At 38.7% G+C, this 14,340-nt stretch overlaps 1 protein-coding gene across 1 annotated transcript in view; it reads left to right on the top strand.

Annotated features, from left to right (window-relative positions):
• The window catches only part of DIP2C (DIP2 disco-interacting protein 2 homolog C (Drosophila)), a 693,228-nt gene that overhangs the window by 469,888 nt on the left and 209,000 nt on the right, over positions 1-14,340 (top strand). Inside the window, exons 14-17 of the mRNA XM_006887669.1 lie at positions 973-1,037; positions 3,999-4,092; positions 4,258-4,377; positions 5,763-5,877. Of these exons, the coding sequence (XP_006887731.1) occupies positions 973-1,037; positions 3,999-4,092; positions 4,258-4,377; positions 5,763-5,877 (394 nt within the window). The remainder of the gene's footprint in view (positions 1-972; positions 1,038-3,998; positions 4,093-4,257; positions 4,378-5,762; positions 5,878-14,340) is intronic.

The raw sequence follows: 14,340 nt of genomic DNA, 5'->3' as shown, positions 1-14,340 counted from the left end.
ACACACACATATATATATACACACACACAGATACATATACACACACTAAAATACACAATAGATACAGATATTATATAGATGTATATGTCTATGTAGATGTCTTATTTCTCTACTTCCAAAACATATTTAATTGTAAAATAGGATATAGATGGGTTCTTTTGAAGGTGTTTATTTTTTGAGAAGTTTCTGTTGCTGCCTTTTTATTTGATCTTTGAAGGGGAAGCAAGAGTCGCTGTACTAAGCCTTTGGTGAGCACTGCAAGAACGAGCAAGTCAGAGCATAAGATGTGTCACTGATAAATGCCTAGGGAGTTCAGTGTCTGGTGGCACTGGAGCGTGGAGACAGCAGCTGAAGTTCAAAACCCTGGTTGACAGGACTTGGAAAGTTTTGCACTATTCATGTCTCTTTCTTCTCTTCTCCCCTCCCCCTTTCTCTTTGATCCCAACAATTCTTAACTACTCACCCACTCCTGTCTTTGCATGTCCTGTTTGCATCCTTTACTGCCCCAATGTCACCTTTAATAATTTCTGGTACAACGTAGTCCAGAGCATTTGCTCAAAAGTTGTTTTCTTCCTCGGGTACAGTGCATATCAGATTAAAACTGTTTCCCTTTCTTGGGAGACATGTATGAGAGGAATTAAAATAATTTATAAAAAAAAAAAGTGAGAGTGTGGTTAAAAAGGAAATACTTAAGAGAAGAAAGAATATGGTCCTTTTTCAAAATTACGGTGTGAAGAGTTCTTGTTTTTTTCTTATATGTCAAAACACTCATATGGAAACAATTTTCAGAAGGCTAGCCAGCATTTTTATATGGATTTGAATGGAGACAGCAAAGTTTCCACAAAGATACAATGGAATAATGTTTTTCCAAGCTCCAGCATTACCTCCAAAGATATGTTAGCTTTTGTTTACACTTTTTAGTCTTTACAAACTTTTGATTAGTAAACATCTTTTCTCTATTTTATTGTGCAGCTGAAACAATTGTGAATGTATTAGATTTCAAGAAGGATGTTGGCCTCTGGCATGGAATTCTCACAGTAAGTATGACTTCTTCACTCCTTTCCTTTTTCCCAGCTGGATACATATTTACTTGTGAATGTGCTGAATCTGATGAATAGAATGATGAGTGGTATACAGTTTGGGGAAATTGTGTATCAGCTTGCATAATTTCCTTTTTTGCCACATTTTAAAGGAAAAAAAACATATTTTTAGACAACTCAGACAATGTAGCTTGCTATAGCAAGCTGGCTAGGTTCAGCAACTGCTATTTTGAGTCACTGAACTCTTGCATTAATGTTACATTTTGTGGTGGTTGTTAATATTGAATTGAATACTATCAAGTCATTATTAGCTCATAGTGACTCATATGATAGAGTGGACTTCTCTGTAATATTTTCTGGGCTCTAATGCTTTCAGAAGCAGTTTACCAGCTCCTCATGCTGTTGTACTGCTGTGTAGGGCCATATCTCCAACCTTAAGAGTGGAACACTGAACCATTTGTGCCACCAACATTGCTTAGAGCAGCCTTGTAAAGTCACCCCCCCCAAAAAAAAAAGTCATACAGAGTTCCTTTTATTTCTTCTCCCATTTTTTCCTACGCAGTATCATAGTAATGATACTGGTGTTACTTCTGGTATGTGCTTTGTTCATTTTTCACGCACCTGATTTGCTAGGATGCCTTTGCTATTTGTCTCTATGAGTCAGAGTATTTACCAGATCTCTAACTCTGTTATGTAATGGGATGGAGATAACAACTGTTTCCTTGAAGATGAAACTTCACTGTGCGAATTCAGCATGCACTGTGGATAAACAGATGGCAGTAAGTGATGAGAGCGCCAGGCCTTCAGCAGTTTTCGTAGATAAATACACCAATTTTTCTTAAAGATGGGTTATCACTTTAAAACATGCTGTGCAGGACTGCTCTGTGACTCCATGTCTGCTTGTGTTGTGCTGGTTTTGACTTGCTGTTGTTTTCTTGAATAGTTTTATGCTGATTTTTTAAAATCTTTTTTGAAATAGGAAATGTTAATGATTTTTATGATTGTGAAAATGGAAATGAAGTTTATTTAACCCATGTTTTATACTAATAAGAAGATAGAAGCATAATATATGCTACTTTGCTTCTTTCTGCTATTACAGTGTAATTCAGTTCTTTTACTCAGTGTTATTACATGATAAAATATCAGTGTACAGTTGCAGTGGGAAGAACACTACAACAACATGGCACTATGTAATAATAATGGAGATTCTCCTAGTAGTAACATGATTCAGATCCTCCAGCTGCGCCATGGGAGAAGGAAGGGCAGTCACCTCCCACCTCTGAAGACTTGCTGGAAGGTCACCGATGAGTGGGTTTCAGCTTGATGGGACACAACAACAACGACTAGTAACAGTATCAGAAGCTTTCTGTTAGACATTGTTAGACACTTGAATTCCAACCATTGCATTTATAACTTTGTGACTTAGACAGGTCACTTAGTGCCTATGCTTAAAAGCATTTCTCGGCTTTTGAGTTCTGATCTACATCAGCAAAGCTAGGTGGAAGACTAAGGCCAACATTCCAGTACTCCCTGACACATAAGTAGAACCCTTAGAGAAATTTATTTTATTAAAGACGTTTTTAGCAAAATATACTTGGACAAGTTACATTTCAAGATTATGAGAGGCTATTGAATAAAATAATTTTCAAAACAATTCAACTCAAGAGTTTGTTTAAAATAGAAGATTTGGCGTTAAATCTTTATTTCCATCTGGAGCAGTGGAAAAGCAGCAGAGAGGACTGATAACCTTTATCAGTTGTTTGCGCTTTAGCATTCTTCTAAAGAATTATACCAGGCTTCAGGTCCCGGTAGTGCATCAGCAACTCACCCACTCAACACTGGCTGGTTTAATAGGCCTCTGATAGTCTAGTGGATAATGAGTGGCACTATCAACTCAAAGGTGGGTGGTTCACATACACAGCCACTCCATGAGAGACCGATGGGCAGTCTCCGACCGTGTGATTTGCAGCAGCTGAAAACCAGATGAAGGGTGTTGTCTATGAGTCGGTTGCAACTTCATGGTAATAGACATAGAAATGACTTCACCATTCTTTGGACATATCATCAGAAAAAGACATTGTTAGGAAAATAACATCATGCTTGGTAACAGAATCAAGGAAAATAAGAGAAACCCTCAGGGAGCCTTACTGACACAATAGTCAAGTTGTTGTTGTTGTTGTTGTTAAGCGCCTTCAAATCTGACTCGTAATCTGGCCCTGTAAACAACAGATCTGAACCGTTTTATCCTGTGCTATCCATACCATACTGACAAACTTGAGCCCATTTCCACAGACACTGTATCAACCCATCTTTTTTAAGTTCTTCCTCTCTTTCACTTACCGTCCACTTTTCCAAGCATCATGTCCTACAGAGAATAGACTCTACTAACAAAGTAATTAGAACGAAGTCCAAAAGACGAAACTACCCCATCCTGGCCTCCAAGGAACATTGGTTGCACTTTCTCAAAGACATGTAATAGATTCGAATATACTAATGATTATGGAGCACCACTGGCCCAGTGGCAAGAAGCTGCACTGAAATCTTGAAGACATGTGTTTCGAATCCACCAGATGCTCTGCAGAAAAGAAGGATCGATAATCTCCTCCTGTGTGATTAAGTGTCTCTGAAAATCCACCAGAGGGTCAGCTGTGGGTCAGTTCTGACTACAGTACACAACAGCGTACTAACAACAGTGAAGACCATGTAGCACTAGGCAGTGTGTCTGTTTTTCACTTGGGCATAACGTCACTATGGGCCAGAACTGACTTGGTAGCAACAAACAGTAACCTATATTTTTCACCTGAAGGACTTTGTTGAAATCTCACTTGTTCCTTTTCTTCTGCTTTTTAAGCCTGAGCTCGATTTTCCCCGCTGTGGGTGAGAGGGGAAAAAAATTCCTGCTCTATTAGTAATTTGCAGTTATTTACATTTGTGCATGTTTATTTACTCTGATTTCAGAGCGTCATGAACATGATGCATGTAATCAGCATTCCATACTCGTTGATGAAGGTGAACCCACTGTCCTGGATTCAGAAGGTCTGCCAGTACAAAGGTGAGGCGAGTCTAGGTCTCCTGATAGTTGTTTGGTGACATCTGCATTCTTGTACAGTTCATGTCACCTAGGACTATTTGTCATTCCCTCTTCAGTCATGATTACCTCTCTTTTAAAATATCTTCTAAGGATGCATATTAACACATTACTGCTTTTTATTTTTAGCAAAAGTGGCATGTGTAAAATCAAGGGACATGCACTGGGCATTAGTAGCACACAGAGATCAAAGAGACATCAATCTCTCCTCTCTCCGAATGTTAATAGTAGCTGATGGCGCAAATCCATGTAAGTACTATTTGTATTGTTCCCTTACGATAAAAAACAAAACCAAAAAGAAACCAGACAGACAGTAGAGGTCCTCATTTTCTAAGTTATGTTTCATTCTTTGTTATTTTGTATTTGTTTGGTTTTTTTAAAATAAACTTTAGCTAAGAAAGGTCTTAAAATAATGTTCAAACAGTATTATGTAGCCTGAGGTGTGTAGTTAAAAGTATAATCCTTAGGAACATACTGTTTGCAGACACACAGCCCTGGGGTTGGGTTCTGGTTGTTCTCCTTCCTGATTGTATAAAGAAAGTTACTTATTTTAATCCTCTGTTTCCTGAGTTATAAAATGATACTTAGATCTAAAGTTTCATGAGAATTAAATAAAGTAATCCCTGTGTGCAGCTTCTCGGCACAGAGTAAGTATTGACTGTTATATTTTATAATCTTTACTAATTTGTTTGATCCTAAAGTTAATATATCATTTTAATTGGATTGTGTTATAAAATCTCTCAGCTAAATAACCCAATAAAATGAATTAAAAGGCCCCAAAATACTATTTACGTGCCTTGGAAATTTTTCAGTAATTTGAAACAAAAACTCAACTATCTTGTTTTTTGAAAAAACTCTTTCATAAAGAATGAAGCTAAGTAAAGCCTGGAGCAGTGTTTAAAATTGAAAGTAGAATGTCTGTTTCCGATAGTATTTGCAGATTGCATAATATAAACATTTGTAAATGAGAGTAACATATACTTTTATTAAAAAGCTTAAAATACAAAAGATTTATAAATATGTAAATTAGTATTAGTTGTATTAATGATTTTTCTGTTTGTAAAATAATTTCATAAATCATGGACTATTTTAATGTAAAATTATAATTCTGTAGAATCTTACACCTTGCATAAAACAGTGCAAAATATATATTTGGAAATAGTTTGATACATTGATAGTAATTTGTATCTCCTCATTCAGATCATTATAGAGGATTGGAATTTTTTTTTCATCCATATCTGGAAACATGCATATTGGAAATGATAGAACACATCTCAGGAAAACTTACTTAAATTAAGTTTATCAGTGTGCAGAAAATATTTGAATGCATAGAGGTTGCATTTTAAAAAATCTTGAGTAGTCTGCTCTTTTGACTACAAGTTTGAGAATACAGCAATTTTTATTGTAAATTAAGTAATGAATTATATTACATATTTTTCATTGCAGCATAAGTGGTAATTTATATTTAAATATAGTTCACTGACGGCAACTCAGAACAATCACTTGTGTGCCTAAATTCTGTCCTTAAAAATATTAGAATACTGTAGAATGTTGTTATTGTTGTTTTAATGACGTGCATCACTTCTTCACCTGTCTGATTATTTTTCTCTCTTCCTTTAACTTTTTCACTCCAGGGTCTATTTCTTCTTGTGATGCATTTCTAAATGTCTTCCAAAGTAAAGGCCTGCGGCAAGAAGTCATCTGTCCTTGTGCCAGCTCACCAGAGGCTCTCACCGTAGCTATCCGAAGGTAGCAGCTTGCATTAATTAAAGTAGACAGCCAAGATAGCAGTCGTAATTAAGACAGAAACCTGGAAACACAGCATAGTTAATAGATAGTGTGAAAATGAAAACAAGACCAGTAAAATCTCAAGATAAATCTTTTTCCCTTATATAGTAGATAAATATGTTAGCTAGGAAAGAAACTGTCCTCTGCAGTTTCATTGTAAGTTGGAGAGGAGGTGGAAATTTGTCTAACAGTGTGTTGAATGACAGAATCTTGTCCTTTTGAGAGGACAGTGGTTGGACAATGCTTTTCAGGTGCTCATGAAAGACTCAGGTTTCCATTCAGGGTGGGATAGAGTTAAGTGTTGTCTGTAAAAATGACATAGGGAGTGCCCTTCGGCATACAGTTTTTATGTCATCCTCGTTCTCTGCCCTCTAGAACACTGCAGATCTTGCACTTTAAAAATGCTGATTTTTCTGAGCCTCTGAGTAGCTAGATGGCGCAGAGGGATCCCTGGCCTTTGATAAGCAGATCTCCTCCCAGCATAAACTGTAGGTTTCCTGGGTGCTTTTGCTGTGCTAAAGCATCCACACTGTCCTTGGTCTTAAGTCACTCTGGCATCCCCGCCTGCTTTGGAGCCCCAGAATGCTTGGGAAGGCTGTGGTTTGGAAGCGTTAAACTATTATACCCAGCTGTGAAGATGAAAAATGCTCGACACAGTCAGTGGTCTTAAAAATAGGTACCAGGAGGACCTATTTTATCATCATCATCATCATCATCATCATCATCATTATCATAATTTAGAGTCAGATATCAGTTCTGTCTGTATACTGCACAAATCATAGAGGAAGCTTGTCTGTATGAAGAAGAATGCAGCATCAGGATTGGAGGAAAACTCATCAAAATCAGCAATCAGTGTTATGCAGATGATACAACTTTGCTTGCAGAAAGTGAAGATGACCAGTAGACTAGTAGACAACATAATGTTAGATGAAGGGAGAAATAAAGTTGCCAAGGATTTCCATCTGTTTGGATCCATAATCAACACTAACGGTAGCAGAAATCAACGTATCAGAAGACATGTTCCATTGGGAAAATCTGTTGTCAAGGATCTTCCCTACCTAAAGAGCAAGGATATAATTTAAAGACTAAAGGGTGCTTGATCCAAGCCATAGTATTTTCAGTTGCTTCATACACATCTGAAAATTAGGCAATGAATAAGGAAGATCAAAGAATTGATGCCTTTGAACTGTAGTGTTGGTGAAGAGTATTGAGTACCACATGGGCTGCCAAAAGAAAAACAAATCTGACTTACAGGAAGTACAACCAGGGTACTTCCTGAGAGGTAAAGATGCCAAAGCTTCATCTCACAAATTAATCATGTTATTAGAAGGGACCAATCCTTAGTAAAAGATGTCATGCAGAGAGAGGAGAACCCTCAACAAGATTGGCTACACAGTAACAGTAGTAACAGGCTTGGACATCTTGGAAATTTTAAGGATGGCTCAGGATAGGGCACATTTATGATCTGTTTTCCATAGGGTTGCTATGAGTAGTATTGGACTCAAAGGCAACTAACATGAACATTGTTGTCATTTCATAGTGAGCCGTTAGTGGCCCATGTGACAGCAGAACTGACCCATAGGGCTTTCAAGGCTGTCATAGTCATTGGAACAAATTACCATTTTTCCTCCTACAAAGAGGCATGTGTGGTTCAAACCACCAACTTTTCACCTATCAAGGAGACACCCATTGTACCACTGTAATTCATTACATGCTAAGAAATAAGTAACTTTTATAATCTAGGTAATTGAAACTTGTAATTTGACTCATTTTTCAGTATCTTTAGTTCTACCTTTACTTTCTATGTCAACTCCTTGGCACAGAGTGAGTTCTCAGGTGATACTAATCTAGTCTACTTCAAATCTTTTGCTAGTTTAGTAGTTTGTCATTTTTAAAGATACTTTATTTCTAAATTTTCAGTACCCTGGTAAATGAAATAATAGTTCCACAAAATACTGTTAAGGCACCTTGAAAAATGTTTCAGTACATTGAAACAGAAACCCAGCTAGCTTGTTTTTTGAGAATCTGCTCTCACAGAGTGAGGCAAGTAAAGCCTGAAGCAGTGTTTTAAATTGAATGTACAATGTGTTTCTACTATATGTACATTGTGGGGCATATGCATTTATAAATGAAAGCAGCACATGCTTTCTGAAGAGAAGCCTGATTATATTTTATTTTGTGTATCCTCATTGATAAGAATAGATGATAGAGAAACCTCAGTGAATGAGTTTTGCTCTACATACTGAAAGTTTTGAATTTTCCTAAAATACTCGTTAGAATGATTTTCTTAAAGCAGAGGTCTTCTGAGGCTTTTAGGTGCCTTTTACTGCTCTTGTGACATGATTGTTACTGTGTTTTTGCTGTTTGCCATCAAGCCAGAACTGACCCATAGGTGACCCTCCAGCGTGTTTTCAGAGGCTGTTAATCGCACAGGAGGAGGTTGCCCATCCTTCTCCCAGAAATAACTGATGGACACACCTTTGAGATTGCAACACAGTTTTTTACCACTAGACCACTAGAGCTCCTTGTGGCATAGTGTGTAGGGAATTATGCTACTAACCCAAAGTTTCTGGAGATTTGATCCACCAGTGGAAACCAGGGCAGGGCCAGTTATTCATCTCTTCCGACTCTTTGGCAGATGAGTTTTGAGTTTTTGAGTACTATAATATTGACTGGATTACTGGACCAACAATCTGAGAAATTGCAAATCTTTAAAGTATCAAAAGCAACTGTTAATTTTAGTTAAATTGATGAGGAATTGAGGTACCACTGACCAGAACTCAAACTTCTTTTTTCAGAAGGGGGGTCTTGCTATTCTAATAACAAGAGGCGCAATATGAGTAACTTCTGACAGTTTTGTTTAACTTTGGCATACAGAATACTTACAGAACTGTATGTACTTTTAAGCAAATTTTCTGTCACAGTTTGCTTTTCAGGGTCAATGAAAAGAATAAATCTAGTGTGAACACTTACTATTAGATGCTACCAGGGCAGAGCTGTAGGAAGCATGGTGGGTGCCGGGAAGTCAGGAGTTCCAGGTTTGTGGCAGTCCTTGCTCATGGCTACTGTGTGGTCCATGCCTTCTGATTCTCAGCAGGTCCCTTCATTCTTCTCAGTTATTTTCTATCAACAAAGTGAGATAATTAGATGTTTTGAAAAATGAGGAATTAGACTCAGTAATCTCAGTTTTCCTTCCACTTAAAGATTTTTAAGATTCTGCAGTTCTGTGACACATAACGTTGTTGTTATGTGCCATAGGATCAGAAGTGACTCACTGCAGACCTTCCAGCAGATTTTAAAAGGCTGTAAATTGCACTAGAGGAGATTGGTCATCGTTTTTCTGCAGAGCACCTGGTAGATTAAAACCTCATGGCTTTGTGTTGGCAACACAACCCTTTGCCCACTAGTACATTTTTGTTTGTTATGTGCCATAGACTTGACTACAACTCATTGTGTTTCTTTGAACAGTAGCTCTGAACCCTGCCCTGTCTTGAGCCAATCTCGCTGTCTCCCAACACACCTGCCATTGTTACCCCACTCACTGAGTCCGTCCATCTCATCCAGGTCTTCCTCTCCTGTGCTGACCCTCTACCCTTCCAAACATGGTGTCCTTCTCCAGGCAGTATGCCTAGAATATGTGACAAAATCCTGGGCTCCAAGCTTCAAAATCCTGGGCTCCATGAAGCAAACTAGTTTCACCTTCTCCAGGACAGACCTATTTGTTCTCTTGGTATGGCCAGTGCTCTTCTTCAGCACTACAGCTCAAAGGTATCAGTTCTTCTGCTGTCATTCTTAGTCATTGTCTAACTCTCTCATGGGTAACAAGTAGTTGCAAAGACGATGGCCTGCATTAGGTGTACCTTAGTCCCTAGACTGACATCATTGCTCTTTAGTACTCTGGAGAGGTCCCTGACAGCATACTACTCCAGTGCCACTTGTATTTTGATTTCCTGACTACTGGTACAAAGAATTTTGATTATAGATCCATGTAGGATAAAATTTTAGACTATCTTAATATTTTCTGCAGTGCTGAGAAACTTTATTTTCTTCATGTTGAGCTATAATCCACATTGAAAACTGCAATCCTTGACCTTCTGCAGCAAATTATTGTTGCCATCATGTCGTGTATAACTCATAGTGATCCTATGAAAAACAGATTGTCAAAGATATTTTACAAAATGAAAGATGCACACATGTAGAAAAGTCAGAGTTGTTATAATCAAATTATTTGCTTTTTAAAACAAATCCCACACTCTCTCTGATTAATTTAAGAAGCATGGTTTATTCCAAAGTTCATTTGCAGAGAGATAAAGGGTTAGCAAAGGAGAAAATCTGCCCAGGATGAAAAATGTAGAACTGATAATGGGTAAGTTAAGCATGCCATGTGTTTTATGTTCTCTGCAAGAAAGAATTGTCCTGGCAAATGAGGTGTTTCTTATATAATGAGGGGGACTCAGGTACAAAACTAATAATCAATGAAGCAAACAAATAAGCTGAGCTCCATGGGAGAGTATCTGCTTTCATATTGAAGGTTGCCAAGAACTTGTGGGGAATCTGTTTAATGGGTAAGAAGTTTTATTTCTAAGTGATGAAATGTTCTGTAACTGGATAGAGATGGTGGTTGCACAACTTCTTGCATGTGCTAAATATGGAATTGTTCACTTTAAGATGGTTAACTGTATGTTATGTGAACTTCATCTCAATACCAGAAAAAAAAAACATTAAGGGAAGCACATTCTTTGTAAGCATTTAGAATTTAAGTTCATAACATCATAAATTGACTGGTAAGGATGGTTTCAAAACTTTAGCAGAGATGGACACTTCTTACCAGTAACACACAACATGGTATAAATAAACGTCTCAATTTCTTTCTTTCTGGGTGTTTCAAATGGTGAGCTTTGATCAGAGTCTCTTTAATATGAGGCAATTACATGTGTCGTAGAGGCTTTTTTATTTTGGTTTGGTTTTTTATTTTTTTCTTTTATTCCTCATGTTCTTTTTTTAATTGAAATTTTGGGGCACTTTTTTTTTTAATTTCCATTCCTTCATTGTTGCACATTTTCTTCCCTGCCCACTGCCCACCCCCAGTTTGCTTTTCTCTTTGAGAAGAAAAAAAATTATTTCATTGTTAAACAATCCCCACCCCTCCCCACCCCAAGTCCACTTTTCTATGCAGCTCTTATTCTGGACTCTTGCTATGCAAATAATCCCTAATCATATATCCATTTTAAACAATATTCTCCCTCTTCTGTTTCAACACAATGTACGTTATTTATCCCCTCTTTTCTTAGTTTCTCCCCAAACTTGATGTCAGTCCTGTTTTAAAACAGTGGCACTATACAGTATTTGCCCTTTTGTGATTGAGATATTTCACTCACCATAATGTCCTCCAGGGTCACCCATTTTGTATATTACATAAGTTCCTTGTTTTTTTTTCAGTGCTTCATAGTATTTCACTGTGTGAATATACAACAGTTTTTCTATCCATGTGTTTGTTGATGGGCACTTGGTTGTTTCCAACTCTTTGCTATTGTGAACAAAGCAGCAATAAACGTGGGTGTGCATATATATGGTTGGGTGGCAACCATGGTTTCTTTATTCCCTGAGGTGGAATTGCTGAGTCAAATTGTGTTTCTATTTACAACTTTTTGAGAAAGCACCATTCTACCTTCCACAGTGGTTGCACTATTTTCACTCCCGCCAACAGTGAATAGGAGGTCCAGTTTCTCCACAACCTTGCCAGGATTTCTTGTTTGCTGCTGTGTTGAATTTTGCTATTCTTACTAGGATGAGATGATATCTCAAAGTTGTTTTGAGTTGCATCTCTCTTAGAGCTAGGGATTTTGAACATTTCTTCATGTGTTTGTTCACCATCTGAACATCTTCTTTAGCCAAGTGTCTGTTCATATCCATCCTGTGCCCATTTTCCAATTGGGTTGTTTACTTTTATCTTGTTGTGGTGCTCTAGTATTTTATAAATTCTAGATATAAGTCCCTTATCAGACATGTCATTACCAAATATTTTTTCCAAGTCTATGGTTTTCCTTTATACCCTGTTGGAGAAGTTTTTGGATGTGCATAGGGATTTGATTCTTAGAAGGTTCCATTCATCTACTTTATCTTCTCCTGGTTGTAGATTTTTCAGGATGCTTGGAAGACTGTTTATGTTGTGGTTTAGGACTTCTCGAGTTCTTCCAAGCTTTTCTCTAATGAGGTTTATAGTCCTTGGTTTTAGTCTTGTCGTAGAGTTTTATCAAAGAACAGAAATTGACTTTTAAAAATTAGCTGTGTTAGTCTCTTCTCCCTGCCTTTGAGTATAGGGGATGTCTGTGTGCCAGGCCCATAAGTGCCCTGGTCACTCAGACTTGTCTGCCCGAGCATGCCTCTTGGATCAACTATACCACCACAGGACTCTCATCAGTTGTTTCCCAGATAGCCACTCTTGTTGTTGTTATTGTTGTTGTGTACTGTTGAGTCAAAACTGACCCATAGCTGACCCACTGGCAGGTTTTCAGAGGCATTTAATCACTCCACAGGAGATTGTCCATCCTTCTTCTGCAGAGCAGCTGGGGTCCTTGAATCACATGCCTATGGGATTGCAGCGTGGCTTCTTGCCACTAGGTCACCAGAGCTCCCTAGATAAGGAGGTAGAAGGGCTCAAAGCCAGAGTAGCTACAGCAAATAAAAGTAGCCAAAAATCCTTGAGGCACTACAGCTCCTTATAAAAATTAGAGCTGTCAGTGGAAGCTGTGGATGGATTTTTTTCTTTTATTTGGTTCAGGGTTTTTTGCTTTTGTTAACCATAAGTCTTAAATGTTGTGCAAGATTGCCCAAAAATGCCCAAGATACAGTCTTTCCAGGAAATACATCATTTGTCTTCATGACCATGTGATTTAAGTGGTGCTGCCTATACAACCCAGTAGTTTACAGCTCAACTTGTTGAATTGCTAATCAAAAGGTTGGGAGTTCGCATCCACCTTAGGGAAAAAAAAAGATGGGCAGTCTCTTTCCATAAAGAAAATCAGTGCAAAGTCCCTGTCAGTTGGACTAACTCACTGCCGGTGGGTTTGGTTTGTTTGTTGGTTAGCCTCACAGAGAAGTCCCAGTTAAGGTACTTGGGGTTATAAAAGTGGGAAGTTTGACTTGACCCAAAGGTTCTTTGTGAGAAAAGCCCACAGTCCACTTCCAAACGTCAGTTGCTGAAAGCCCTGTAGGGCAGCACACAGGACAGCATGGGTCAGCCATGACTAGACGGCAGCTGCTTTTTAATCATATAGAAGAGAAAGCACGATGTAATCACCTTACTGAAGTTGTCTGGATTACTGTATTGGCTGAAATCTCACACAGTTTGTGCAGATTTCCCTACGTACCCCTTCAACTTGAACTGCCATTAAGGCAGTGATGAAAAAGGAAAGGCTTTTGGTCGAGATCATCACAGTGTCCATTTCTAATACTGAATTAGAGTTCTTGTACGCAGAAGAAATAGGACCCTGTCCCAGTCACTAAAGTTTTCTGGGCCTCACTTCTCACATTTGTAAATGAAGTGAGGTATACAAACAGATGGTCACACTTCTTACTATCTAGAAGGTCCTCTGAATCGAAGATTATTGTTACCTGCATAACCTAGACTCTGGTAGCCTAGTGACAAGAAGCTGAGCTGTAATCCTGAAGGCACACAATTCAAGGCCACCAGCTGATCTGAGTCACGTAGAAGGATGAACAGTCGCTTCTCATGCAATTAACTGCCTCTGAAAACCTGCCCAGGGGGCCATCCGAACTTGGCGACAAACAGCAACAACAAACAACAACATGACAAACATACATTTTAGAATCTTGATGAATTCTCTTTATTCACTTTGTTTGTATTTACCACATGCTTGGCCCTCCGTGTGCTTGCTGACTCCAGTAAAGCTGACCACTGTGGGGCTGTTAGCGACAGGGCTGTAGGCAAGGTCACTGACAGATGCCCCCAGCATGCCAGGCGGCCGACACCTGGCACGCAGCTGGTGTTATTTGTGCATGTTCCACTGCCATTCCCTCAGGGAACTATAGTACCCAGGAATCTGTACTTTCCAAATATTTTTTGTATTTAAACTACCTATGGAAGGAATAATGAGAAAGGCTCATTAAAATACCATATAAAGGGCCTGTCTTGAAGCTCTTACAGAGTATTCCCCAAGGAGTTGTGCTGTCAACCCAGGGTGCCCTCTAGCTGTTTGAACCCACCAGCAGCTGCACAGGAGGGGCGGGGATGGTGGGGCAAAAGGAACAGTGGGAAGAGGAGGAAGGTGGGGGAAGGGAAACGGTGGGCAGCACCCCTGACCCCAGGGGGGAATCTCCTCCACGTGAGCTCTAGCCTCTGCGGTATGGTCAACTATGAGTCATTTCTGACTTGACAACAGTGAGAGTTTTTGGAAACATGTA

The sequence above is a fragment of the Elephantulus edwardii genome, unplaced genomic scaffold (genome assembly GCF_000299155.1).
Source record: "Elephantulus edwardii isolate Elephantulus edwardi_28Jun2011 unplaced genomic scaffold, EleEdw1.0 scaffold00060, whole genome shotgun sequence".
NCBI classification, from domain to species: Eukaryota; Metazoa; Chordata; class Mammalia; order Macroscelidea; family Macroscelididae; genus Elephantulus; species Elephantulus edwardii.
Note: the sequence above shows the minus strand (reverse complement) of the source record. Positions and strands in the feature narration are given on the sequence as shown.